The sequence below is a fragment of the Aphelocoma coerulescens genome, assembly GCF_041296385.1.
Source record: "Aphelocoma coerulescens isolate FSJ_1873_10779 chromosome Z unlocalized genomic scaffold, UR_Acoe_1.0 ChrZ, whole genome shotgun sequence".
NCBI lineage: Eukaryota > Metazoa > Chordata > Aves > Passeriformes > Corvidae > Aphelocoma > Aphelocoma coerulescens.
Window position 1 is genome coordinate 9,756,221 of NW_027184085.1, and position 25,121 is coordinate 9,781,341.

The 25,121-nt window shown below is 54.0% G+C and overlaps 2 protein-coding genes across 4 annotated transcripts; both read right to left on the reverse strand.

Moving 5' to 3' along the window:
• Nucleotides 1–22: 22 nt before the first annotated feature.
• On the reverse strand, nucleotides 23–16,979 carry PIGO (phosphatidylinositol glycan anchor biosynthesis class O). Of its 3 annotated transcripts, none has more exons than XM_069000825.1 (11): nucleotides 16,884–16,974; nucleotides 15,964–16,457; nucleotides 13,932–14,075; nucleotides 12,733–12,856; nucleotides 11,600–11,759; nucleotides 10,260–10,433; nucleotides 6,864–8,433; nucleotides 6,158–6,361; nucleotides 5,684–5,886; nucleotides 4,829–4,899; nucleotides 23–4,230 (listed from the first exon to the last, which is right to left on the reverse strand). In XM_069000825.1, the coding sequence occupies exons 2-11, from the start codon at nucleotides 16,454–16,456 to the stop codon at nucleotides 4,110–4,112; spliced, it is 3,264 nt and encodes a 1,087-aa protein (XP_068856926.1). In that variant the 5' UTR covers nucleotide 16,457; nucleotides 16,884–16,974; the 3' UTR covers nucleotides 23–4,109. The 3 variants fall into 3 exon arrangements, with proteins under 3 accessions (XP_068856926.1, XP_068856927.1, XP_068856928.1); XM_069000826.1 differs by having other exon boundaries at nucleotides 16,924–16,960; XM_069000827.1 differs by lacking the exons at nucleotides 23–4,230; nucleotides 4,829–4,899 and having other exon boundaries at nucleotides 5,754–5,890; nucleotides 16,884–16,979.
• Nucleotides 16,980–17,601: 622 nt separating this feature from the next.
• Nucleotides 17,602–25,111, reverse strand: STOML2 (stomatin like 2). The gene is made up of 10 exons (XM_069000829.1): nucleotides 25,006–25,111; nucleotides 23,106–23,258; nucleotides 22,730–22,829; nucleotides 21,696–21,754; nucleotides 21,340–21,441; nucleotides 20,578–20,712; nucleotides 19,314–19,458; nucleotides 18,905–18,984; nucleotides 18,575–18,703; nucleotides 17,602–17,871 (listed from the first exon to the last, which is right to left on the reverse strand). Exons 1-10 carry the CDS (start codon nucleotides 25,054–25,056, stop codon nucleotides 17,740–17,742), a joined length of 1,086 nt encoding a protein of 361 aa, XP_068856930.1. The 5' UTR covers nucleotides 25,057–25,111; the 3' UTR covers nucleotides 17,602–17,739.
• Between the last annotated feature and the right edge of the window lie 10 nt (nucleotides 25,112–25,121).

Sequence of the window (25,121 nt, forward strand, 5' to 3'; positions counted from 1 at the left end):
TGGAAGGAGGACACAACACAACTCTCCTTGGCTCTCACAGTTTTATTTGCAGACATCATTTTCACAGCCGCCCAGAGCCCTGTGCCACCCTTGCAAAGCAAATTTCCACTCACACCTCACCCCACTCCCGATTAATTAATTAATTACTCAATTTAATAACCGAGTGACCCCTCCCTGGCTGCCTTCCTGGGTCAGTCGTGCCATACCCAGCGCTGCTGGATGCAGGACACCAATCTCAAGGACCACGGCTGCCAGGTGAACCAGCACTGCCAACTTGCCTGTTTTGGAGGAGTCTTTGAAAGTAAAAAGGCTCTGCTTGCCAGCAGAGACTTGAGCTTTGCTTCCACCTTCCAGGTGTAGCTGCTGGATGTGAATGAAAGCATTGGCAGCCAGATATGTAGATACCCAGGAAAGTGTAGCACCATGCTGCATGCAGAGCTCCCAGGTTGCTTTCCACAACTGGGTCCATCCCCTTTTTTTTTCCCCATATGAGGGACTGAGGCACACAGAGGTTAATAAAAAATAAAACAACAATCTTGCTCCAAGCCACGTGGTGCACTGAGTCAGGGTTCGGAGGAGAGAGCAGCGCTCCCCAGCCCTGCTCCCCACACACTGGCACTGCTGTTTCCTGAGGGGAAGGGGGGACATGCACACTGAAGACTGGGACTGTGCCTTGGCATAAAAAAGCAGCCTGAAGAGTTGAGGGAAAACCAGAGAGAGATGGGACAGAGGAATGGCTGCGGGAACAGAGCTAGAGCAAGCCCTGGGCTCCTCAAAACAGTGCCATCTCTTGGGATCTGTGTTAGCCCCATGGACCAGAGCTGAGGGATGCTTTCAACACTCACAACCCTTCACAGTGGCTGCAGGTTTTGGTCACTGTTTTCTAGGCAGCAAAAAAGAGACACAACTGAATTCTTGTTCTGTGCCAGGACCATGGGACACACCATGGACCTGAGCCAGGAAATTTTCCCAATGGCTCTCCCCAAAAAACACATGCACAACACTTGCTAAGCCCAAAGCACAGAAAGATTGTGGAGTGCAGGATGAAAACTGCTCAGCTGAGCACTCTGTCCACTGTGACACTCAACGAGGGACACAGGGACCAGAAATAAACCACTTGGAATAACTTGTCCAGGAGAGACAAGTGGGGCCCTGCAACAACCTCTCTGGAGGGATGTGGGGCAAAACCTACTCCCCAGCACACCACATTTCCCAAAGAGGCTTGGTTTGGACCAGGAGGCAATCCCCTCTTGGGGTTTTAAATGAGCAAACAGCCCTGTCTGCTCTAGCATCAGCAGCATGATCTGCTTCCAAGGCCACCAAGCCCTGGACTGGAATTAACTCTCTAATCCCCAGCATGCTCAGGAAAATGGCAGCCAAACAATCAGCTTGAGGGCAGCTGAGGAAGGCTGACAAAGGCTAAAACAGTCAGTGAAAAGAAGCAAGAGCATCTCCAGCCCGTGGAAAACTCATCTTCGTGAATCTGAAATCTTTGGTGTAGCAGCCAGTCTGCCGTGTCCGAGCAGCCAGCACTCCGTGGCATCTCTGCAGTGACAAGAATGCACTTGCAGCTCTTCTACTGCAAGTTTTGTTTGTCTCTGGTGAGATTAAGTGTGTGTCCTTTGATGACGCTACAGCTCTGCTGTTCCCTCTGCTCTCCCTGGTCTCCCAGGACCATGAGCCCACACACAACAGAGGGGTGACATGGAGGGGTGAGGAGAGGATGCCCAAGCCCCTTGTGAGTGTTCCAACCATGAACAGTGAGCATGGGAAGGCTCAGCTGCACTGGAGTGACCAGTGAAAGAGGAACCAGTCCCAGAGATGGAAGCCAAGGGGCCTGGATGGCAGCTGTGGGGATGTCAGGAGTCAGTCCTACACTACCAGTGACCACAGGGACTTCTGCCAGCACAAATACAGTCAGGCAGAAAGTTCCTGACCAGGTTATGAGGTTACAACAAGACCTAGCTGAGCTCCAGCCTCGGGGTTTAGCAACGTGTGTTATCCAGATTAACATCACATTTAATGAAAATTTACTGGGTATCTGCTACCCCCACCTCCTTCCTCCTCCCTGTATCGATGCACTCCTCGTTCCTCCAGAAGCATTATGGCCACCAGGGAGTCACTTTCAGCAAATAACCTATTTTTAAGGGTGTGACTGCCTAAGCCCATTTTATCTGTGGGCTGATGCATTCCTGTAGCTTCCAGCTTCCCCCACTGTTTGCTGCTACCCCTTCCTTGTCCTAGCACTGGTGTTATGCATCCAGGCACTGAGGCAGGCCAGGGTGTGATGCCAGCTACAAACCAGTCCCTGGTTGTGTCAGGTGAAACTGAGCAGGACCACAGAGCAGAGGAGATGAGAGGCTGAGGTAGCACAGCACAGCCAGCAGCTCAAGAGCAGGCCAGGCAATGAAAACCTAATATTAGAACAGTTTTAGTCTCCTTGGAACTGCATCCTATCACCTGAGCAGGCATTTTGCAGGGGTAAAATACAAAATTCCACTTGCCCTCAAGAGCCAGAGCAACTGAGCACTTGGGAAAAATGCCAAGAAATGAAATAATGAGAGAGGTGACAAGACATTTTCCTTGGGATTCTGCAGGGCAGAGGAGAGGAAGAGCCTGGAGTTATGCTAACAGTCTGCAGCAAGGAACTCAAACAGGGGCCGTCATGGTGCATGAGTTAAAAATTAATGGGATTGCAGAAATCCCAGGCAAGCAGTCCTTGGCTCTATCCAGAGAGGAAAGAGACAAAAGGTTTCATAGCACCAAGTAATGCCACACAGTGGTTCAGGGCAGTAATGAATCCCAGCTCAAATGAAACTGCAGGAGGAACTGAGCTGGGCTGTGGCCAGGCACCATGGTCACCATCCTCTACTTCTGCCCATAAAGAAACACCATGTCTCCCGACAGTGAGCAGTCAAGGGCATGTTTGGCATAGCTCACTTGTGGCATGAAATCTAACAGAGAATGCCAAGGCCAACACGGAGACAAGCACCAAACATGGGATCATGGATGTGATTGACTGCATCTGGTCCATAGCACCCAGCACATACACAGGCACCAGTGAGTTAAACCATCTCCCAAAAGAACTGGTGCCTTCTCAAGACTTTCAAGTAGCTGTTCCCAGGCTGGAGCTCACACCAAGGCTACTCCTGCAGCTGGGACAGCTACTCCAGGTTCCCCTTTCCTGCTGGCCAGGCCCAGTATGGGTGAGTCCATATTCTGTCACTGCATCCTCCTGCATCTTAACTGTTCACAGTCAACTGCCAGCATCCAGCAGCACAGACTCAGGAAAGATCAGGAGCCTTGGCTGCTACCACCCAGCCCACAGGGACCCTGACAGGCTGAGCACAGAAGTGGAGAGTTTCTTGGTCACGCACACAGTTGTCCCTGCTACCACTGCCCCAAGCTAAGCCTGCTGTACAAGGCAGCCCAGAGTGCTCCCCACTGCACTTCACAGGGCTGAGGAGAACCAGGAAAATGGGATTGAGTGTAGGGCAAGAGAGGGCTCACTACAGAGCAACTGACTGACTTTACAGAGGGAGTAGCTGCCACCGAGGCTCCAGGAACCCATCTGCATGGAACCATGCACAGTGTGATTCCTGCATGAAAACCAAGCACGTGAAAACAAGTGGTAGTTGTGGGACATTCCTTCCCCTTCCAACCTCCTCTCCCCTCCTCAGCAGGTCCCATTCCATGAGTCACTGTCTTTGCACAGTCAAGGTGACACCCTGCTGGCCACTGAAGCCTACCAGCTGCACATTGCAACAGTTGTCAGGAAAGTAGCAGCAAGACCCCTGCTGGTGTTTCACCAGAGGAGCATTTCAGCACTCTAGCTTCTTGGGCTCCGGCAGCAGAGTTCACCTGCTGCCAGCAAAGGCCCAGCGAGAGCTCTGACCTCCTCCCCTGCTGAGAAACACCATCCCCGTGAGCCAGAACAGCTGGCTCCAGTCCTTTTGTTCAGCACAGAGGCAGGGAGCCGGGGATAATCCCTGACTGCTGTGGCAGGCACTCGTTGCTGGCGGCTCATGTATCCCTCCCAACCCGAGGGAGGCAAGGAGACAGCCGCAGCCTGGGCTGACGAGCAGGTCAGGCTCCCCAGGTCTCCAAGGCTACCTGAGCCGAAGCTGGCTGAACCAGGTGCTGACAGCACAGTCCACACGCATCACCAGCGAGATCCCCAGCAAGAGGCAGATGCTGCTCACCACGAAGCCCAGCGACTCAAAGAGGAATCTGCAGGCACAACAGAGGCAGTTAAGGATACAACAGCCAGCATGACTACAAAGACAGGCTGCTACCCTCCAGCTGACTGATTTTCCTGACAATGAGAGGCTGGTACCATCTCACATCCTAAAACCTGAATTACATTTACTCCCCAGCAGTTGCTGCCTGAAACCTGTAAGCCAAGCACTTCTCTGGTTCAAAGGCTGCTCAGGACCTGTTGATTCAGGTGGGATTTTGAATTCCTCAGAGGCTGAGACCACCCCTCACACCAACTAATTCAAAGGTTTTCTGGTTCAGCATTTCTGGGTTTATCACTTCTGGTCTGGTATCCTTACCTTTGGCTCTCTGACCTACAATATTCTCAGCTTCCAGGTGGGCTCTGTTTGTCCTTGGAAATTAAGATGAGGAGAAACTTCTAGGCTCTAGCTTAAGTCTAGCTTCTGAATTTCAAACAGGAATTAGTTAGGGACATTCCTACAACCACTACTAGGTAATGAGTCAGAAGATCAATCACAGGGTCTCTTCCAACATTACTGTCTGTAAACTCTAGTCAAGATGTCAGGGATTTAAGTCCTAACCCAGCATCAGAGCAACTCCTGGGACTTACTTTGGGGCAAAGACCTTCCAGACCATGAGGTGTCTCCTGAGGATCATAGCTGCACAAACACAGGCCAGAAGCTGTGGGGAAGATCAGGAAAAACAAGTTACAGGTGACTCTGGAGAGACCTCCTGGGCACTAGGTTCACATCTGAAGGTGGTACTAAACTGCACATGCCTGAGAGGCTGGCATGGCACACACCAGGAATGAGCATCCTAAAGAGGACTCCCTTCCATGATGTCCTCAAGTCAGGAACCACAAGCAGCAGGGGGTACGTGCAGGCCCTCCCGAGGCCAGGCTGGGGCAGCACAGAGGAGGGCTCACACTGTGGCTAACCTGACCTGCCATTTCACTGAGAGGGGCACTCCTGCTCTCCTGCTGCAGGGCTTGCCCCCTCCCCTGCACTGTCTCTGGATGGACCACATGGGAGAATGATTTGAAGGGATAAATCCCAGAAAGCTATTCACTTCTCTCACAGGATTAAAGTTCCTGGTGTTTAGCTCCCTATATCATCACAGCACATACGAAAGCCAGAGCTGGTGTGAGACAGGAATGGTAAGGAAGACAGGGAGTAGGATCACAACCATGCAGCTCCTGAACAAGACATTACCACTCTGGGCATATGGGTGTGAAAAGTGTCCTAATCCGTACGGCAGCTTCCATGCTGGAGCCCTTCCCAAAGCACACAGCAAATGGCATGGCTGAAAAGGGACCTGCTCTTCCACCTGCAACCAGACACACCACCCCCCACCTGTCTGTGTCCTGGCTGACCCCTTTCTCTCATCAGAGTGCTCCACAGTTCTCACAGCACACCAATTTCCTCCTAGACAGCCTTTCCCACAGGCACCCTGCCTCTGCCCGTACCTGTGCCCCAAGAACAAAGAGGTACTTCAATCCCAGCCGTAACAGAGCAGTGGAGAACTTCTCTGGAGACTCCCGCAGCCTCATCTCCATCATGCGCTCCTCCACCTCCTGCAACTCCTCCCGGGACTCCCTCTTGGGCTTCTTCCTCTGTGAGTTGGTCATCTCACACACAAAGGGCCACAGCAGGAGCAGAGGGCAGCCAACTACCTCAAGGACAAAGGCACATGAAGTTACTGGAGCCCAGGAGGTGAGGAGGAGTCTAGGCTCTGCCATCCGGCCCTGGATGTGCAGGAAGCATACACCTCAGCTCCAGGGCAGGCTGCTGTGGTACCACAAGGGGAACAGTGAGGATGCTGCTGCTCAGCTGGTGCTGGAGCCTTTATCACCTCATGCTCAACCTGCAGAGTCCCAGACAAGGTGCTGCAGTGAGCTGTGTCTGCTCAGGCTCCACAGCCCAGGAAGAAATTGATTTACCTGCAAAGAGGATATGGGAGGCGAAGGTATTGGCGCCCACCAGGACAGCAGGCAGGAGGTTCGTGCTGTGGTCAAGGTGGAAGCCGACAAAGGCTGCATTCCAGTGGATGGCTGGGAAGATGGGCTGGTGGCCTGTGGAATAGAAGAACTGGGAAGCAGCAAGGAGCCAGGAGATGACTGCATACCAGGGCACTGAAAATGGCTCTGAGAGATAAAGACAAAAGCAGAGGCAGGGGGTGGGGATATCAGCATGAAGGAACAAGACAGATCCATGGTCAAAAAAAGACTATTGACCTTTTTTCTCAGGTTTCCCTTCCATGTTGGCTCTTTTCAGATACAGGAAACAGTCCAGCTCCCCCCACAGATACAGCAAGGGGCCAGCATCCCCTCTGCTGGTGCCAGTAGCCCTGCCACTGGACTCTGTCAGCACCTGAGAGGTTTGGTGACTGTTCATACCCTGGGCAGAAGAGGTAGGTGTAGAGCTCCTTTCCTTGACCCAAGACACTTCTCCTCCACCCACAACACATGCACATCTAGAGAATTTAGGCAGCTCTAAAAAAGCTAATAGTATCCTGAGGATCAGTGCATCAGTATTTCCCAAGACTAGAAACTGGACCCTGCTTCTCCCACTGGAATTAAGGCAAGGTCACTGCAGGTGAGGCCCAGATCACAAATCCAGTGGTTGCTCTATTGAGCCTGGACTCACCAGCATCTCCAGCAAGGCCTCTGGCACACGTGTGGATGTGCAGCAGCACGAAGGCCTCCACAAAGAGGAGCAGGAAGGCGAAGCTGAGCCGCTCACTGTGCAGAAGCATCAAGAGGAAGCCCAGGAGGGTGAGGGCTATGACCAGGGCTGCTGAGTACACGCTGCCCAGCCCATATGCTGCAACAGTGGCCCTGCAGCTACCCCGCTCCAGCCGGCTCCTCTGAGACTCCTGCATCCTCTTGTAGATCTGAGGGATGACATGGCGGAAGTCGACTTCGGAGCTGGGAACCCCCAGATAGGGAGTGACGATGGATCCCGCCAACTCCCGTGTGTCCTTTGCAAACACTGTCATGGGATTGCACAGCAGGAGCAGCAATCCCACAGATGCTAGTCCATAGACAGCCCGGGGAAAGACAACAACTGCCACCTGCACCAGCTCCTGCAGTTTGCCAAGAGAGTCATCAGCACTGGAGGCAACGGCCCAGTAGCAGGCAATGCAGAGGACCACCAGTGGGAAACCCCAGCGCACAAAGAGCACGAGGGGGTCCGAGCTGTTCAGGTTGCCATAGTGCCTCAGCCAGCTCTGCACTGCGTACACCAGCCCAGCCAGCAAGGCCACGCACAGGAGGTAGAAGAGGTTCTTGGCCCGTGTGTTTCTCAGGCTGGCAAGCGGGGAGAGGAAAACGGAGGGCCGGCACTGAGGAATTTCTTCGCGGCACTGGTGGAAGAAACTGGAGAGGCGCACACAGACCAGGAGCATGGCCACGAGGCACAGCAGGTACCAGATCTCTCTCCGGTAAGAAGAAAAGCCAAGGAGCTGCTGCTTGGGACTTTCTGGCACAGTCAGGCGACCATCCCAGTGGAGCTTCCCTACTAACAACATCACCAGCGAGGCCAGCAGGAACGGGGCCACCCGTGCCTCAGCCACAACAAAGCTGTCAGAAAACATAGCTCCGCAGCGGAAGAACAGAATGCCCATGGGGAAGGCCAGCCCCAGCCATGCTCGCAGCCTCTGCCTCAGGCCACTGCTGGCCAAGGGTGGCTGACTGCCTGCCAAACGGGCTCTCTTGGGATGCTGGCCCCACCAGTGCCAGAAAAAACCCAGCTGAGAAGCAGCGGCTGCCCATGACGACACCAGGAGCAGATCCAGCCCCCTCTGGGTGAAAACGTGGGCCAGCCCAAGCAGAGCCCCCACAAGGACCCACGGCAGCGGGTACAGGAGGCAGCTGCGACAGAAAGAGTGCGAGGACGTGGCAAGCTCTGACACCATGTAGCAGAGCAAGCAGGAGGAGGCAATAAGAATGCAGCCCCCCACCATACGCAGGGGGTGGAAGCGGGCCCAGGACTGGGTGCACACAGCCCGTGCCTCCCGTAAGTAGCGCTGGAAGCGACCGATGAGGCTTCCCAGCCTGGACTCCAGCTCTGCAGGCACCACTGTCGTCCCCTGCACCTGGGCCAGCAGCTGTGTGTGCTCCTCCACAGCACTGGAGAAGAGTTCCTGCAGGTGCTGGAGCTGCTCTGCTGGCAGGTCCTGAGCCACCAGTGAGTAGGACTGCAGGAAGCGATTCACCTGCAGGAGAGGGGACAAGGGATCAGACAGCAGCACAGGGAACACTGGGAATGGGATTCACTACTTCACACCGTCCTTTCAGAATGGAAACAACCCCAGTCGACCAAGCCCTGCTAGGGCAGACCTGTCCCCAGCCTCATCACCCAGGGCTGGTCACACAAATCCAGGATGTCACCATCAGAAAATTCAATCCCTCTGGCCAAGTGACATCCCTCTCAAGTGATCCATCCACCCTGACAGTCACAGTGATTCCTGCAGCTACACCTCTGGTAATGCTGTGCATCAGTATGGGCTTTTATAGAGTCTTTGGCAGCAATAAGGCAAATGTCCTCCAGAAGTCCAAGTCATTTCTGTTCATGACTTGTTAATCTGCACCCCATTTTGAGTTTATAGTTTTGTCTGAGGAAAAACATCAAATTAAAAAGCTTACAGTGGGTCAAACCAAGCTGCTTCCCTTTATTCAATACTAGCACATTAATAGACTGCACCATAGGTTAAGGAAAGCTCATTCTTTTTGCTTTCTGCTTCAAGAGGACATTAACAGAGGCAGCTACAATCCTAAAGTCATAGAAGAAGTCTTACAGGGGCATTAGCAGGGCAGAGCACCTGCACATATATCCATCTGCTTAGCAGGGTAGATCTGCTCCAGTCCTGAAATGCACCCGTAACTTCACACACCTTCCATTTGCCTCAGAGCACAGTCAGAATCAGTCTGGCTCTGCCCATGGATGGTAGACACATCCACTGGCTCTCTCATGGCCCCCCCTGGAATGCCACAGCTTCTTCAACACCACTGTTATCAAGCCAGAAACCTCCTCAAACAATGAGTGCAAACATTTAAACAGGCATGACTGGATAACACTAGTTCCTAACAGATGATGATTGATATCCTCAGTGATTAATGCACAGTAACATACAGTATGATCTTTAAATGTCACTGGACTCTGCTGCTCTGTGAATACAGAGCTGAATAATTCTGTCTTCCCATCAGCAATCATTCTCTCCAGCTCCTCACTGTCCAACTGGCACTCCAAGGAGCTGTTTGGGCACTGGAGGAGTTATTCCTGTGCTGCCAGCAATGCAGAGTCCCTCAAAGGCAGACTGGCCCTTAGCTGAGATACATGCCTTGCAATGCTCGTGGCAAATCTGTCTCTGTAGCATGACCAGAGCCACAACAGATGGCCCTCACATCACTCATAGAGGCTCTCACTTAGCCTGCTACATTGCCTAGGCTTCTTTTATAGCCGGTGTAGAGACTCTCATTCAAATTTTGTCATTCTGCTGCTGGGCTTCTGTATTTTGTTGCACTTTATGTAAATTGCTGCTTCAGTATCCTACTTTAGTATTACCTGTTACATGTAATTTCTTTTATTTAGTCCTTCATTACTGTTTTCCTTCTTTCACTAATCTAGAATAGCTTTTTGTTAACACTGTTTCTCCTTCAAAACTGAAGCAGGATCAAAACCTCCACTTTTACTCTCAAATCTCCAATCATGAGACTTGCCTCTGGTCATCCTCAGACTTGAGGAACCAGTGTCCCCTATTACCTAATCCACTTCTGACCATCTAGATCCAACCCTCCTCCACCTTCCCAGACAGTATTTTCCACACCACAGCACTAAACAGGTGGCTCTCATTTCTCTTTGGGGAAAATGGGGCTGTCTTTTACTGGAGCAAACACTGCAAGGATGTAATGCTTCAAAATAAGCTCCCCATGAAGATAACAGCATGTCATCACCCCACCTCCACCTAACAAAAGAGGTTTGCAGTTAAAAACCCATTCCTTCTCCTCTCTAGTTCAATAGGAGGCCTACCAGAGCCCATACCTGCTTGGCATTGATGTGATAGACCGAGAGCTGCTGCAAGGCTGCAGACACAGTGTCGCCATCCCCAGAGAACAGCTCGGCCATCACCTCCCCAATGTTACTGTAGGGGATGGGCACACCCAGCAGCAGGGCCATAGTGGGCACCAGGTTCACTTGGGGAATGGTCTCAGGCTCCTGGAGAGACAGGGGAGGAATCAGAAATTCAGAGAGAACACAGAAATGCAGCTTTTCACTCATGTGAAAGGACAGTGGGGAAGACATCCCCGTTCAAAGGTGAATCCAGGCAGAGGCACAGCTCTGCTCCCCGCAAGGGTCCTGTGATGGGAAACATGCCTGCTGGGAACTGCAGGTTGATGGGGAAGGTGCTGTCTAACAGCTCATCTGGCCCCACACAAGCACCCCTCACAGCTGTAGTGGCCTGAACGTGAGTTCCAAACACTTCAGTCCTCCACATCCTGTGTCAGCCCTTCCACTGTTCTCTCAGGACATGGTGACAAACTCCCCATTCCTCTCACTCAAGGTGAAAAGGCTGGAAAGCAGTGCCACAGAAAGGGACCTGGAGGTCCTGGTTGATGGCAAGTGACTGTGAGTCAGCAATGCCCTGGCAACCAGGAGGGCCAAGCGTGTCCTGGGGGCATCAGGCACAGCATCGCCAGCCGGGCAAGGGAGGGGATTGTCCCACTCTGCTCTGAGCTGGGGCAGCCTCACCTCGAGTGCTGGGGGCAGTTTTGGGTGCCACAATATAAGAAAGACATTAAGCTATTTGGGACCATCCAAATGACAGCCAGGAGGTTGATGAAGGGTCTGGAGGGGAAGCTGTGTGAGGAGTGCCTGAGGTCACTCGGTCTGTTCAGCCAGGAGAAGAAGAGACTGAGGGGAGACCTCACTGTGGCCTTCAACATCCTAACAAGGGGAAGAAGAGGGTCAGGCACTGATCTCTTCTCTGTGGTGACCAGTGACAGGACCTGAGGGAGTGGCCTGAAGTTGTGCCAGGAGAGATTTAGGTTGGATAGTAGGAAAAGGTTCTTCATCCAGAGGATGGTTGGCACTGAACAGGCTCCCCAGGGCAGTGGTCACTGCACCAGCCTGACAGAGTTCAAGAAGTGTTTGGACAATGCTCTCAGGAATATAGTGTGACCCTTGGGGTGTCCTATGCAGGGCCAGGAGTCGGACTTGATGATCCTAATGGATCCCTTCCACCTCAGCTCCTTCTATGATTCTACGACAGACTGATCATCCTTCCCAGTCTAAACAATCCCTGTCACTCTCTGTAATCCCAGGATGTAGTTTTCAGCCTGGATACCACCTTGGGCAGTGATAGCTAAGAGTCAGCTTCTCACCTCTGGAGGGCCACTACCAAACAGGGGTGTCCTGCTGTACACAAACAGTGCTGCATTGACTTCCTTCTCACTGTCGCCACCATGGTCTCCAGTTTCTGTCATGCCATGGTCCCCAGCCACCAGAAGAAGAGTGTCATTCCCCAGGTGATCCACCAAGGACCTGTCATTGAGATAAGGAAGTCAACTTCTCCCTGGACAAGGGCTCAACTAGCCGAGGTGGGAGGGGACATCTGCCTGCACCACAGAGGTGAAGCCCACAAAAAGGTGTGAGCAAAACTAAATGCTGATGCAGAACTGTAACAAGCTAGGGACCAGGGTGTTTTAAATTGGTGATTTAAAGCCAAACTGAAAATCCAGAGTCCTAAGACAGAGTGGACTGATCTTGCCTGGGTCCCCACTGAACAGTGCCTTCAGGGGTCTTGACAAAACACAATTCGTAAGAAATGCCCCTGACAAGAACCAAATTTTAGGCTGCCTCTATTTGGGTCATGTATCATGTTGTGTGAGCCATCTCCCACTTCAAAGGAAAAAAGGAGGGATTAGTCCCTGAAGGATGCTGTAGGTATGACACAATATAGACTGTGCTCTCAGATACAGCAGGGCAAGTTACCAGCTCCTTCTAGCAGCAAAACTTAGAGCACTCCTAAGAATCAAAAGCTGCAGCATTTTGGGCTGATACAGATCTGCATGACTGAAATTTCTGGATCCCATCCTGCCCTCTGGCTCAAAGGTGCAACTCATGGGTCTGTGTGGTAAATGCTGCATTCATTCCCTAGCCAGGGTCCTCCATCTGCTTCTCAAACATTAGCCAGACCTTAGTGGGACAATCTCCATGTTAAAGATGGAAGGAGTGAGGCTCAGTTGTATTCCAGCTGCACTATCATCTCACGTTTTGGTAGAGAACCAAGGCTCTGAGACCTGAAGGCAGCCTTACCTCTGAAACCAAACCTCTCAACGCGCATCTCTGCAAGCAACGCTGCCTATAGCTGGGGTTCCAGCTGGCCAAAGCTGTTTTCCATGTTAACAGGCTCAGTAAAGCATCCCATGTTGCCCTCAGTGTCTCTAAGTTCCCCAGGAAGATCCCAGCAGTCCAGCTGAAGTAAGAGGCCAGCTAGCAACCCCACCCTAATCACCTGAGCATTTCATTCATCTGGGTGAGCTTCTTCGCCATCTCGGGATGGTCAGGTCCATGTTTGTGCCCACAGTGGTCGACGCCCAGGAAGTGAGCAATCAGCACATCCCATTCACCACTGTCCACTGTGGAACAAAAGCAAACTTATCACACACCAGGCTAGAATTCTAAGCCTGGATCTTCCTGCCAGAACTTCCTGGTTGCCCCTGGACACTACGGTTTCTTCCCTTCCTGCCACTGTCACTGCCAGCTCTCAAGGAAATCAATGCAGGTTTTAAGCAAGGCACACTCTTGGCCACGGGTTCCTGGGTGTAATGGCACAGGGATCTCAAAGCCTAGCAAGCATCCCTAGTTTTTTCTCATCGCTCCTCAGGAAGGGAACAGTACAATGTCACCCCAGTCATCCTGAACTTACCTCAAAACTGCCACAAACTGAGCTAAAACAAAGGTGTGCTCAGAAAAAGGAGAACCCAGAACTCCCATCTTTCCCTGAAGATATTTTAGGTTGGACCCATCAATGTGCCCCTGTGCATCCCATCCAGGACAAGGGCATGACACACCAACACAGTCCCTAGTTAGGAAGTTACTCTGGCCTCTCCCCACTGCTTCAGGGCTTTGACACATGAAAACCAACATATTTGAAGTTAAATGATGAACTGCAGCTCTCACACAAGGCACACTTAGATTCACATACAGAAAAATGAAAGAACATTTCCCTTAGTCCCAGTACCTCAGGGAGGTGGAAATCACCTAAAATTCACAATCTCATGCCTCATCTTCTTCCCATGACTAGGAAGCACCAATGCTTTTGCTCAGAGCAGTGCTGTGTCTCAGCCTCCTAACTTGTGTTCCCAGAGCACTGTGTGCCTGCCTGGGCAGCCACATGTCAAAGTTAAGCTGCTCCTCTGTCTCCAGCATGCCAGGGTATTTTTAAGACAGAGGTAGAAGTCTAACCTGATCCCAACAACCTGGACTCTGTCCCAGACAGAGGAAAGGTATCTACAGAAATGGTCTGTGGACTCCAAGAACTGGCTTATCCGTGGAAATCCAGCTAGAGCACTGTAATCCTTGGGCAGCAGCATGTAACTGCCCAGTGCTGCTTTGCAACAGAAAAAAAGCCTTCAGCCCTGCCTCAAATTTGCAGTTGGACTCCCACATTAGGCCAATGTTTATCCATGCCCTGGCGAAAGAGCTGCTTACCAGTTGGATAGAGATGCTGCAGGATCCCATCATCCACAGTGTGAAGATCCTTTACGTTAAAAGAAGGGAAGAAATACGAGCGGAAAAACTTCTTTGGGAAGAGTCCTTCCCATGTGTCATCACCCATGAAGACCACTCTCCTTCCTGAGCCAGACAGAAAGGAACCAATGAGAGATGGAGACCTCCTGAGTCGTGCTGTTACCACAACAATCCCAAGAGCCTGGGCAGACCCAGGTCAGGGTCTGGAGCAATGGCTCCTCTCCAACCCACACTCAAAACTGACCTAAAATTAAAACGACCATCTGACTGCAAATGACTCTGAATACAGGGAGGGACCAGCCCTGTCTTTAGGCCCTTGAGTGCCCCCCCTGCCCAAATCCACCTGCACAACCTCACAACTTATCACTGACCTGACATGTCACCCTGCAGACTCTTGGGCCACCACAACACAGGTGGGTGCAGGGGGTGCAGCACGAAGCAGACAAACCCTCATCAGAGGCCTGTGACCCCACTGCAAAATGCAAGGCAGCAGGTGATAGAGTAGAAGATACGAGTCCTGAGCTCTGGCTTTTAAACACAATGGTGATGGTGTTTCAGATGTGGAAAAGAGAAGGCAAAAGCACTGATGTTTCCCTCTGCCCTTGCTCTGCTTGCTCTGCCTGCCATCAGCCAGCTGTGTTTCCACAGGGCCTCTTCAGCCTGGGAGCAGGAAACCTTTCCTCTAAGGCTGCTGCTCTGGTACTAGATCTACTGCTGCATTTTGCCTCAGATGATCTACTGCATTTTCCCACCTTGCTCACACAAAGTCATGTTGCCTTAGCCCAGTCTGAGCCTTGGGAGGAAGTCTCTCTGGGTAACAACCCACTGTGGCCTGTCCTCTTCCCTCTACTCCATTATCCCACCATAACAAGACCTTTACAGCTGCACTAAGCACCCCCCAGCAGCACCAAACTACAATGAAAATGGGGTGAGGTCACTGCCTCACAGGTGCAGGCAGCTGTCCAGGCAGGCTGGCTGCCTGAGGGACACCCCCATGGCACACCTGCCACCACCTGGCACACCTGGCTCCTCCCCCATCATGCGCCTCACACGGCATGACCGACTGCCCTTGGCTTCCTGAAGGCACTCCTGGGGGTGACCTTGGGACAAAAACCACCAGTGCAGCCACTTTCACCTGCTTTCTCGTCATCTTTGAAGATGATGACGATGAAGCAACGGTCACAGCTACTTCTCACTCCCAGCACAAGCTGGAGACACCCTGCCTGCATGACAACCTGCCTTAGGTAACTGTCATTAAGCAGGGCAAAACAATTAGCTCACAGGGTGGAGCTGCTGTAAGCAGTGCCCTTCCCAGGGAGAAAGGAATCCAGGTTTTGAATACAGGTTAAACTGAGCAGAGGTTTGCATGTGCCCCATTCCAGTGGGCTGCTGCCCTGCCCACACTGAGTCACAGAATCATAGAACGTTAACAGGTTAGAAGGGATCCCGCACTGGACCAGGTTTCTCAGAGCCCCGTTCAACCTGGCCTTAAACACTGCCAGGGATGGCATCCACAACCTCCCTGGGGATGCTGTTCCAGTCTCTCACCACCCTCATAGTAAAGAATTTCTTCTTAATATCTAATCTAAATCTCTCCTCTGACAATTAGTACCCATTACTCCCCATTCTATCGCTACAGTTCCTGACGAAGAATCCCTTTCCGGCTTCTCTGTAGGCCCCTGTTCAGGTACTGGAAGGCTGCTGCAAGGTCTCCACACAACCTTCTCTTCTCCAGGCTGAATAGCCCCTGTCACAGAATCATCAAGGTTGAAAGAGACCTTCAAGATTATCCAATCCAATCATCCACTTACCACTATAAACCCTAAACCACTAAACCACATCACCCAGCATGAAATCTGGAAGCCTCTTAAGCACCTCCAGGGATGGTGACTCCACCATCTCCCTGGGCAACTTTCTCCTATGCCTGTGAAAATTTTTTTTTTTTGTATCTAGCCTGAAACTCCCCTGCCTGAGCTTAAAGCCAGGAACCCACCGTTCTGCACCAGCTGTGCCAGCAGGTTGTCCTCCTGGATGGCGTAGGAGGCAAAGTTGCTGCCCACATCGATGAAGGTGGGCAGCGAGCCAGTGGTGAGGCCCTTGATGCGCTGCATGGTGGCCGTGGGGGGGTCAGCTCGGAAGCGGTAGAGCCGGGCATGGCGGGGCTGGGAGGTGGCCAGCTGGTGCAGGACACTCAGCTTGTTCTCGTAGGGCAGCGGGCTGGTCTTGGCGGGGTCGAAGCGGGCGAACTCAAAATGAAGGGCGTCGATGATGACAAGCACGGCCTTGGAAAAGCGCTGCGGTGCCCAGCAGGAGCCCGGCGGGAGGCTCTGCCTCTCCCAAGGTGGAGGCACGAGTGGGTCTGCGCAGGAACTGCTGCTGGCAAGCTCGATCCGGCTGAGCAGGAAGCCGCTCATGAAGAGCCCGATACCAGCAAAAAAGAGAAAGCAAACCCAGGCCAAGAAGAGCACCACTGGCCACCGCTGCATCCTGGAGGGAAGGACAGGCAGGCTGAGCCCCCCGCGGCTCTACCTGGGCCGGTACCACTCCCTCCCAGCACCCACCCCCGGCCCAACACCTCTCACTCGCACCTGTCCCGCAGCAGCCCCCACCAGCCTGATCTGCCTTGGTCCCACTCCGCGTCCTCCCAACTGCCCCACGCACCTCCTTGCATGCCCTCCTGAGCGGGAGCCGAGCCCTGCTCCCTCCCGACTGCCCAGCGCTGCCCAGAGCCTTTTCGGCACCGCCAGCCCTTCTCCAGCACCCCCATCCCCTTCCCGACACCCCCATCCCCCTTCACGCACCCCCAGCCCCTCCCCTGCACCCCCGACTCCCGGTCCGCCACCTCACGCCCGCGCCACCCTTGTGCCCCCCGCGCCCCAGACTCGCCTCCGGCCCTCCCAGCCCCTCACAGACCCTTTTTTCTCCCCGGGGCTCCGCTCCCGTTCTGTCCCACCTGCGGCTCCGGGCGCCCCTCGCCCCCGGAAGCGCCGCGCGTGGCGCCGGCCGCGCTAGAGCGGCACCGCGGGGAGCGGCGCGGGGCGGCGGCGCCCTCTGGCGGCTGGGAGGTCCCCGCGAGCCTCCCTTCACCGAGGCACACTCGTAACGGCGAAGGTGTTGTTTTAATTAATCGATTAATTAATTAATCGACAGAGGCGCTCCTCGCCCTGTGGTGCGCGCTGTGAGGAGCCTGCTGTAGAGAACACACAGTCATGCACTGTAGGGGCAGCTTCTGGGAGATGACAGAGCAGGGGATGATGACAGGAGCTCACATTCCCAGATGTGATGTGCTGGGCGAGGCATCCTTCCTTAGGAGTGGGGTCCCCAAATTCAAAGAATCATAGAATGGTTCGGGTTGGAAAGGCACCTTGAAGATCATCTAGTTCCATACACCCTGCTGTGGGCAGGGACACGTTCCACTCGACCAGGTTGCTCAGAGCCCCACAACCTCCCAGGGCAACCTGTGCCAGTGGCTCACCAGCCTCACAGAAGAATTTTTTCAGAGTATCCAATTTGCCACTCTTGCATGTCACTGCATGTCCCTGGGAGATCCCAGCAGGAGCCTGCTGAGGAGGGATGGTCCCCCTTCAGCATGGAACGCTGGGGTCAGGCACCCAAGCACGAGGGAACATGCTGCAGCAGCACTGTTACCATTTATTACATGATTTAAATCCAATACAAAATAGGGACTAAGGGAAGAAGAGCGACTGCCCACAGCAGAACAGGACTGCCAGCAGGCCTCAGGAGAGGGTGTGGGATCCTTCCAGCCCTGTTAGCTGGAGCTGCCCTGTTCTGCCTTCAGCACCTCCGCAGCAGGAGATTGGGAGTCCTCATGGGTTTGGGGCATCTCGTCTTGGGTCTTCACAGCTTGTGGCTTGGTCAGTGTGGTGTATATCCCCAGGGCCTGGAAGGAATGAGACAGTCCCAGGGAGGGGAGGAGAGGAGAAGGCCAGGCCCCAGTACGGGGCCCTCTTCACCTCCCCAGAGCAAGACTCACTTGGGTGAGAGCAAGAATGGCTTGGGTTAGAAAGGACCTTAAAGATCCTTTTTTTCTAACCCCCATGCCACGGGCAGGGACATCCCGCACCAGACCAGGTTGCTCACAGCCCCATTCAACCTGGCCTTGAACACTTCCCAGGATGGGGCATCCACAGCTTCTCTGGGCAACCTGTTTGAGTGCCTCACCACCCTCACAGGAAAGAATTTCTTTCTGATATCTAATCTCAACCTACTCTTCAGTTTAAAGCCATTCCTTCTCATCCTATCATTACATGCCCTTGTAAAATCTCTCCATCTTCCTTGTAAGCCCATTTTAGGTACTGGAGGGTGCTACAACATCTCTCTAAAGCCTTCACTTCTCCAGGTTGAACAACCCCAATTCTCTCAGCCTTTCCCTGTAGGAGAGGTGTTCTATCCCTTAATCGTCTTGGTGGCCTCCTCTGGGCTTGCTCCAGCAGGTCCCTGTCCCTGCTGTGCTGGGACCCCAGAGCTGGATGCAGTGCTCCAGGTGGGTCTCAGCAGAGCGGAGCAGAGGGGCAGAATTCCCTCCTTCCCCTGCTGCCCACGGGGCTCTGGATGCAGCCCAGGACACAGGGGACTACACTGACCTGTGCGACCATGTTGGTGACATCGCCAGTGTTGGCGGGCAGCAGGACAGTGTTGGAGTCTTTGGCAATCTTGGAGAAAGCGTTCACGTACTGCTCTGCCACCGACAGGGAGGCAGCAGCGTTGCCGTGCTGGGAACAGAGAGACAGGTCACATGCCACCAACAGCTCATCCCTGCCTGTATCCCCAGCCCACCAAAGATCTTCACTCCCTGCTGCTGCTGAAGGTGCCAGGGAGTGTCCAGGAGAAAGCCAGGTGCCACCTCACCCACGGTTTTACCTCCCCCAGCGCCAGTACCAAAGCAGTGGCTGCTCCAAGCAGCCATCACTCACCTGCTGGGCCAGAGCAGCTGCCAGGAGCTGAATTGCCTCTGCCTTGGCCTTGGCCTTGACCAGCATGGCATTGGCTTCTCCTGCAACAAACCACAGCAGGGCGCACATCAGAATCACGACAAAGCACTTACAAGGACTGAATCCTGACCATTTCAGGGAGCGAATCAGGACAATTTCATGCATGCATGGCTGTCTCTTCCCCAACAGCAACACTGGCACACGCCTCCTGCTGCTGCCGGCAGCTGGGGCGGGGCAGCAACATGAGCTGGCGCTCAGCCTGAGGCCCCAGCAGGGAAGGATCAGAGTGGCTGAGGAAGCCTGGCCCACAGTGATGCAGTCTCTCCCCAGCAGCACCACCCCTCAGTCCAAAGGGCTACAGATCCCCACATGTTCTAGCCCAAGGCATTACCAGCAGCTTTGTTGATTTGTTCAGCCTTCTCAGCTTCTGATGCCAAGATCTGGGCCTGCTTCTGGCCTTCAGCCACGTTGATAGCTGACTCCCTTGTCCCCTCTGACTCCAGCACTGTTGCCCGCTTCCGTCGCTCTGCCTCCACCTGCAAGCACAGCTCAGACACCAGCCTGCCATGGCTGTGCTGGGGAAATCCCATTTGTGGGGCAGGGACATGCTCCTCTGTCCTGCTGGGGGAAGCATGGCTTACAAAGCATGAGAATGCAGCTACAGAACACTGTGTGGTCCTGGCAAAGGCTGGTTCTGCTCCTCACGCCATGCAACCCCTCCCAGCCCTGTCCACACCTACATGGACAGCTGCTTCCCCCTCCTCCCCTTCCAGCCCAGAGATCTGGTGTCCAGTTTTTCTCAAGGGGAGACCTTCAGCTCTGGGATTTGCTTCCCCACAGAGCCCAGTAGGGATTTTAAAGGGAGCTGGCATGGTGTGTACGTAGCAGGCAGGGGTCACCACCACAAAAATTATGACAGGATATATTTATTCAGTAGCTTTATGTCTGCAGCCAAAGTGCCCTCCTGAGGTAAGGGGGGGGTGCTGCCCACTCTGCACAGGTAACAATAATGAACCATAGCCTGTATCAACAATAGTGTGGCCAGCAGGACGAGGGAGGTGATCCTCCCCTTGTACTCAGCACTGGTGAGGTCATGCCTCAAGTCCTGCGTCAGGTTCTGGGCACCTCAATTCAAGAGGGATATTTGAGGTGCTGGAGCATCCAGAGTAGGGCAATGGAGCTGGGGAAGGATCTGGAGCACAAGACTGATGAGGAGCCCCTGAGAGAGCTGGGTTGTTTACTCTGGACAAGAGGAGACTCGGGTGACCTTAGCACTCCCTGCAACTACCTGAAAGGAGGTTGTAGTCACATGGGGGCTGCTCCCAGGCAATCAGCAACAGGATGACAGGACATAGTCTTAAGCAACACCAGGGGAGGTTTAGGTTGGATATTAGGAAGAATTTAATCTCAGAAAGGGTGATTAGACATTGGAACGGGCTACCAGAGAGGTGGTAGAGATGCTGTTCACGGAGGTTTTTAAGCAAAGACTGGAGATGGCACTTTGGTGCTATGGTCTGGTTGACAAGGTACTGTTTGGTCACAGGTTGGACTTGATCTGAAGTCTTTTCCAACCTCACTGATTCTGTGACTCTGTGATGCAGTGAGGAAGAGGAGGCTTCCCTCTTGTTCCAGACCTCCCTCCCAGAGAGCCTCACCTGCATCTGCATGGATTCCTTCACGCGTGGGGGCACATGGATGTCCTTTATCTCATAGCGCAGACACCGGATACCCCAGCAGTCTGAAGCCTGGTTGATGGCATCCACGATGCTGGCATTGAGGGACTCCCGCTCCTGGGAGGCACAAAAGAAACAGCAGAGAGCAGAGAAGAGGTGCTGAGCACAAGAGAGGTGTCAGGAGGAAAACAGACACCTCCCTCACAAGCCAAGGTCTGCCAGAAAAACCCATCTCCACAGGTTTCGGGCAGGGTCAGGTGCTTCCTGCAGCTCTTGAAGGGGTCACCACCTCCTAGGGAGAGCAGTGCCCCACACTGAAGCTGCTGGGATACAACATCTGGCATACATCTGGATACAACAGAATGTCAACAATTCCAGTTTCTTCCAAGCAAATGCAGTACAAGGATTACAGCACCCCATGACCCAGGTCAGGGATATTCATCACTGGGGCTGAGCAAAGAGTCAGTGACTCAAGAGAAACACGGCTGGACCAGCTGGGTCTGGGCACGTGCCACCCATCACCCCTTCCAAATAACCCAGGGCAGGGCAAAAAATAGCTCCTGTTACAAAAACAACCGAAACAAGACCCATCTCCAAGGATTCACCAATAGGTCAACTGAAACAGAAACCATAAGCCCTCTAAGCAAAGGGCATTTTGCTTTTAAGCACATCAGCCTGGCCATGCAGGCTGTCCTGGGGTTTTGAGAGACACTGGCAGCTCCATGATTCACCTCCCCAGCTCACCCGAAAGACTCTGTCGAGGGAGAGTTTGCCAAGTTCAGATCTCATGGTGGTCTGGGCCAGCTGGGTCACTGCATACTCAGGATCTTCCACCCCATAGCTGGCCTGAAGAGCAGAAGCACAAAACAGAGTGGATAGGGGTGCCAAGAGGGACCGTGAACAAGGCACAAGAGACAAACACAGCACTAAAGCAAGAAACCTGCCAGACACTCCTGCTGATAATGTGGAGTCTGGAGCCTTGGGAGGAGTCAGAGTATCCAGCCCACCTGCTGGGCAGGGCACAGAGGCTGGAACACACATTTTGGGGAGCAGGGAGTGGGCAGAGCCAGGAAAAGCTGCCCAAGGGGCAGGGATTGTACCTTGTAGGGGTCCATAACCCGCAAGTAGAGCACACCATCGATCTGTAAGGTGACATTATCTGTTGGGAAAGAACAACAGCCCCGTTTACTGAAGCAATAAAAAACAAAACATGGAAACCCCCTCTTCCAAAGCACAGCTGGGCGGGTCGTCCCTTTCCATGCTGGCATAGCAGCATGGCACAGAGGAGGATTGGCTGAAATAGATCTTCTTATCTAAAGGCTTCGTGAAAAGGACCTTATGTTCCCTAGAAAACACTGTGATGTTTTAATACACAACAGGTCCCAGTTTTCCAGATAGAAAATCAAGCATTTCACACTGTGGCTCTCATAAATAAAGACTTAAGGAGGAAAAAACTAAAACAAACCACTTAAAACTAGAACTGTAACAGAGCTGTCAATTATCATTACATCCATTAACCTGTTCTAAAATGTTTTTTTTACAGAAACAGAAATTTCTTTTGTGGTTCAATAAAGGAAAGCACCTGAAAAATGTATTTCTGGCCAGGTGCATTCAACTCAGCAAGAAGGGGGAGCTGCATCCCAGAGAGAGCACATGGGACCTCCTGAGGTGCCCCCACTCACAGCACCAGTACCTAAAGAGAGCTAAGAGGGACTTTTCAAATGGGCATGGAGGGACAGGACAAGGGGGAATGGCCTTAAGCTGATGGAGGGCAGGCTTAGAGTAGATGTCAGAAACAAATTCTTTCCTGTGAGGGTGGTGAGGCACTGGCACAAGTTGCCCAGAGAAGCTGTGGCTGCCCCATCCTGGGAAGTGTTCAAGGTCACGCTGGATGGGGCTGTGAGCAACCCAGCCTAGTGGAAGGTGTCCCTACCCATGGTAAGGGGTTGGAACAAGATGAACTTTAAGGTCCTTTCTAACCCAAACCATTCTGTGATTTTATGGCCAAGCCTGGGTACCAAGGGACAGAGCTGAGTGCAGGAGCTTGGGACAATTCCACTCATCCCCATATCGTCCCTTGCTCACCCCAGATGCAGAGGAAGGAAGGGGGCAGGACACAGAAGTTGTTCCTCACCCAGTGTGACAGCTGACTGCTCTGGGACGTTAATGACGATTTCTTTGAGACTTTGGACATAACGAATCCGATCCAGGAGAGGGATGAGAAAGTTCAAACCCTGGGAAAAGGATAGGATTAGATGGCTGATAGCCAGACTAGACAGAGTTGTGCAACAAAAGCCCATGCCGCACACTGCAAACACGGTTTACACACAGGGCATTTTGGTTACTCAGTGCTTTGAACCCCACCAAGAAAAATTAATCCACAGGCAGCCAAAAGGATTTCAGCCTGGGAAACTAAGCCCACCACCCCTCGGATCCTCGTGCAAAGGACGCGCCTCGCTACAGCTTTAGGAACCTGCTGAATCCAGAAGGGGAGAAAAGCTGCTCCTTACAGGCTCGAGGATTCGGTGGAACTTGCCCATCCTCTCCACCACCCAGGCCTCCTGCTGCGGCACAAAGAGCACCCCGATGTTCACGGGCAGCCCGGAGTTCCAGCGGCACGGAGCTGGGGCCAGCCGTGCCGCACGCTTCAGCTGCTGGGAGTGCTGGGGGAGGAGATGGAACAGGTTTGAGGCCAGCTGCTGGCACCTCAGAGCCCAGCTCCACACCTGTTACCCCATCTGGGCTCACAACCAGGAGACCAGGGCAGGAAACAATGCCCCAAACAAGCCCATGCTGTAAGGGTGTTCCCACAGGGATGAGGCCTGGGCCCCAGGGACAGTCTTCTCCACTGGTGCAGGGGGGCTCACTCCCATGCCAGAGCTTTCTGCACATCTCCACTCCTCTTACATCCACCCTGGAGGAGGGAACAAAGCCTCCCTGCCACCGTAAGGACAATGAGGCATGTGCATGTGGGTGTTTTCTTCCCCACTCAGTCCCTATGACCTGTTCAGGCCCACTCCCCCCAGCTCTCTCACTCACCTTAGTCCCAGGCCACCCCTTTTTTTAACAACCTGTCCTTCTGCAGCTCGACTGCCTCCTGGGCTCCCCACAAAGACCTGTTTTGTCCAGGCATTCCCCCACCCTCCTCTCCAGACTCTCACTCACACAGTTTCCCTCGACCTTCCCACATCCCAACCCAGCTCACACCTCTACAGCTCCACACATCCAATTCTCCTACAAAAATCCACCTCACCACTCCCACGCTCAGTCACCCCCCACTGGCCCCCCCCATACCCATTCGTCCACAGCCTCCTCTGCAACCCCCCTGTACCCCAATCCCTGCCCAGGTCACCACCACCACCCCAGCACTTCCCCAGACCCCCAACACGCCCCAACTGACCCCTCCCTCTCAGTCCCCCTTGTACTCCCACTTGTCCTCTGCACCTCTCCTCCTCACACTTCGGTCTCTGCCCAGCTCCTCCGCATACACGGTGTTCCCCAAACCCTCAACACCACCATCCCACTGAACCCCCACCTCCTCAGTTGCCCCCCTGCCCATTTGTCCACTGCACCATCCCCCTCACCTCCTTTCTCTCTATCCCTGTCCATCCCCCTGCCCCACCTCAGCCCTTCCCCAGCCCCGAACACTCCCCACTGACCACCCTTTTCAGTCTCCCTATACCTGTCTGTCCTCTACACCACTGCCCTGCCCTTCACCTCTATCCCTGTCCGGCTCTCCCCAGACTCCCAAGACCATCCCACTGCCCCCCACTGCCCCTGCTCAATCCCCCATACCCGTCTGTCCACTGCACACTCCGCCGCACCCCTTCCCCCATCCCTGCCCAGCTCTCCCCCACCAAGCCCCCACACCGCCAGCCCTTCACCGGACCTCAAACACCACCACACCGACTCCCCCTCAGTCCCCCCATACCCATTTATCCTTTTCACCCGCCGTGCCCCCACAGCCCTATTCCTGCTCAGCTCCTCACCACCACCCCGGCACCTTCCCGGAGCCCCAACGCCACAGATACCCCCAATCTCCTCAATTCCCCGACACCCATTTGTCCACGGCCCCCTCTAACCCCCGTCCCGTACCCCCATCCCTGCCCAAGTCCCCCTCACCTCTTCCTCGGACCCGAGAAACCCCCACCCCACTGAACCCCCACCTCCGACCCCCCCCGCCTATCCACCCTCTGCCTCCCCCCCACACCCCTTGACCCTATCCCTGCCCAGTCCCCCCCCAGCACCTCCCAGGCCCCCAACACCACCCCCCTTATCCCAGCCCCCAGCCCAGTCCCCTTCTCCGGGCCCCTCCAGCACCCGCTATCCCGGACCTCCCGCACGTGGGCACCCCCTGAGCTCTCCCCGTTCCCCCCCCCCCGCCCGCCCCTCTCCCTGGACTCCCCGCACCTGCAGCAGCCCGAGGCCGGGCCGGGCCCGGATCCCCGCCCGCGACAGCATCGCCCCCTCCGCCCGCCCCGCTCGGCGCCGGCGCCGCTCCCTCACTCCCGGAAGGCCCCTGCGGC

What these genes read in the sequence shown, in the direction of transcription:
- PIGO (XM_069000825.1), bottom strand. Translation starts at nt 16,456, where the DNA reads ATGCAGCGGTGGCCAGTGGTGCTCTTCTTGGCCTGGGTTTGCTTTCTC. An exon ending in AGGCCTTGCTGGAGATGCTG is followed by an intron (nt 6,362 to 6,863) that starts GTGAGTCCAGGC and finishes TTTATCTCTCAG; the next exon opens with AGCCATTTTCAGTGCCCTGG. An exon ending in TGGAAGGTCTTTGCCCCAAA is followed by an intron (nt 4,231 to 4,828) that starts GTAAGTCCCAGG and finishes TTGTGCCTGCAG; the next exon opens with ATTCCTCTTTGAGTCGCTGG.
- STOML2 (XM_069000829.1), bottom strand. Translation starts at nt 25,056, where the DNA reads ATGCTGTCGCGGGCGGGGATCCGGGCCCGGCCCGGCCTCGGGCTGCTG. An exon ending in GCAGTCAGCTGTCACACTGG is followed by an intron (nt 21,755 to 22,729) that starts GTGAGGAACAAC and finishes CTTTCCCAACAG; the next exon opens with ATAATGTCACCTTACAGATC. An exon ending in CAGCTGCTCTGGCCCAGCAG is followed by an intron (nt 18,704 to 18,904) that starts GTGAGTGATGGC and finishes CTCTGTTCCCAG; the next exon opens with CACGGCAACGCTGCTGCCTC.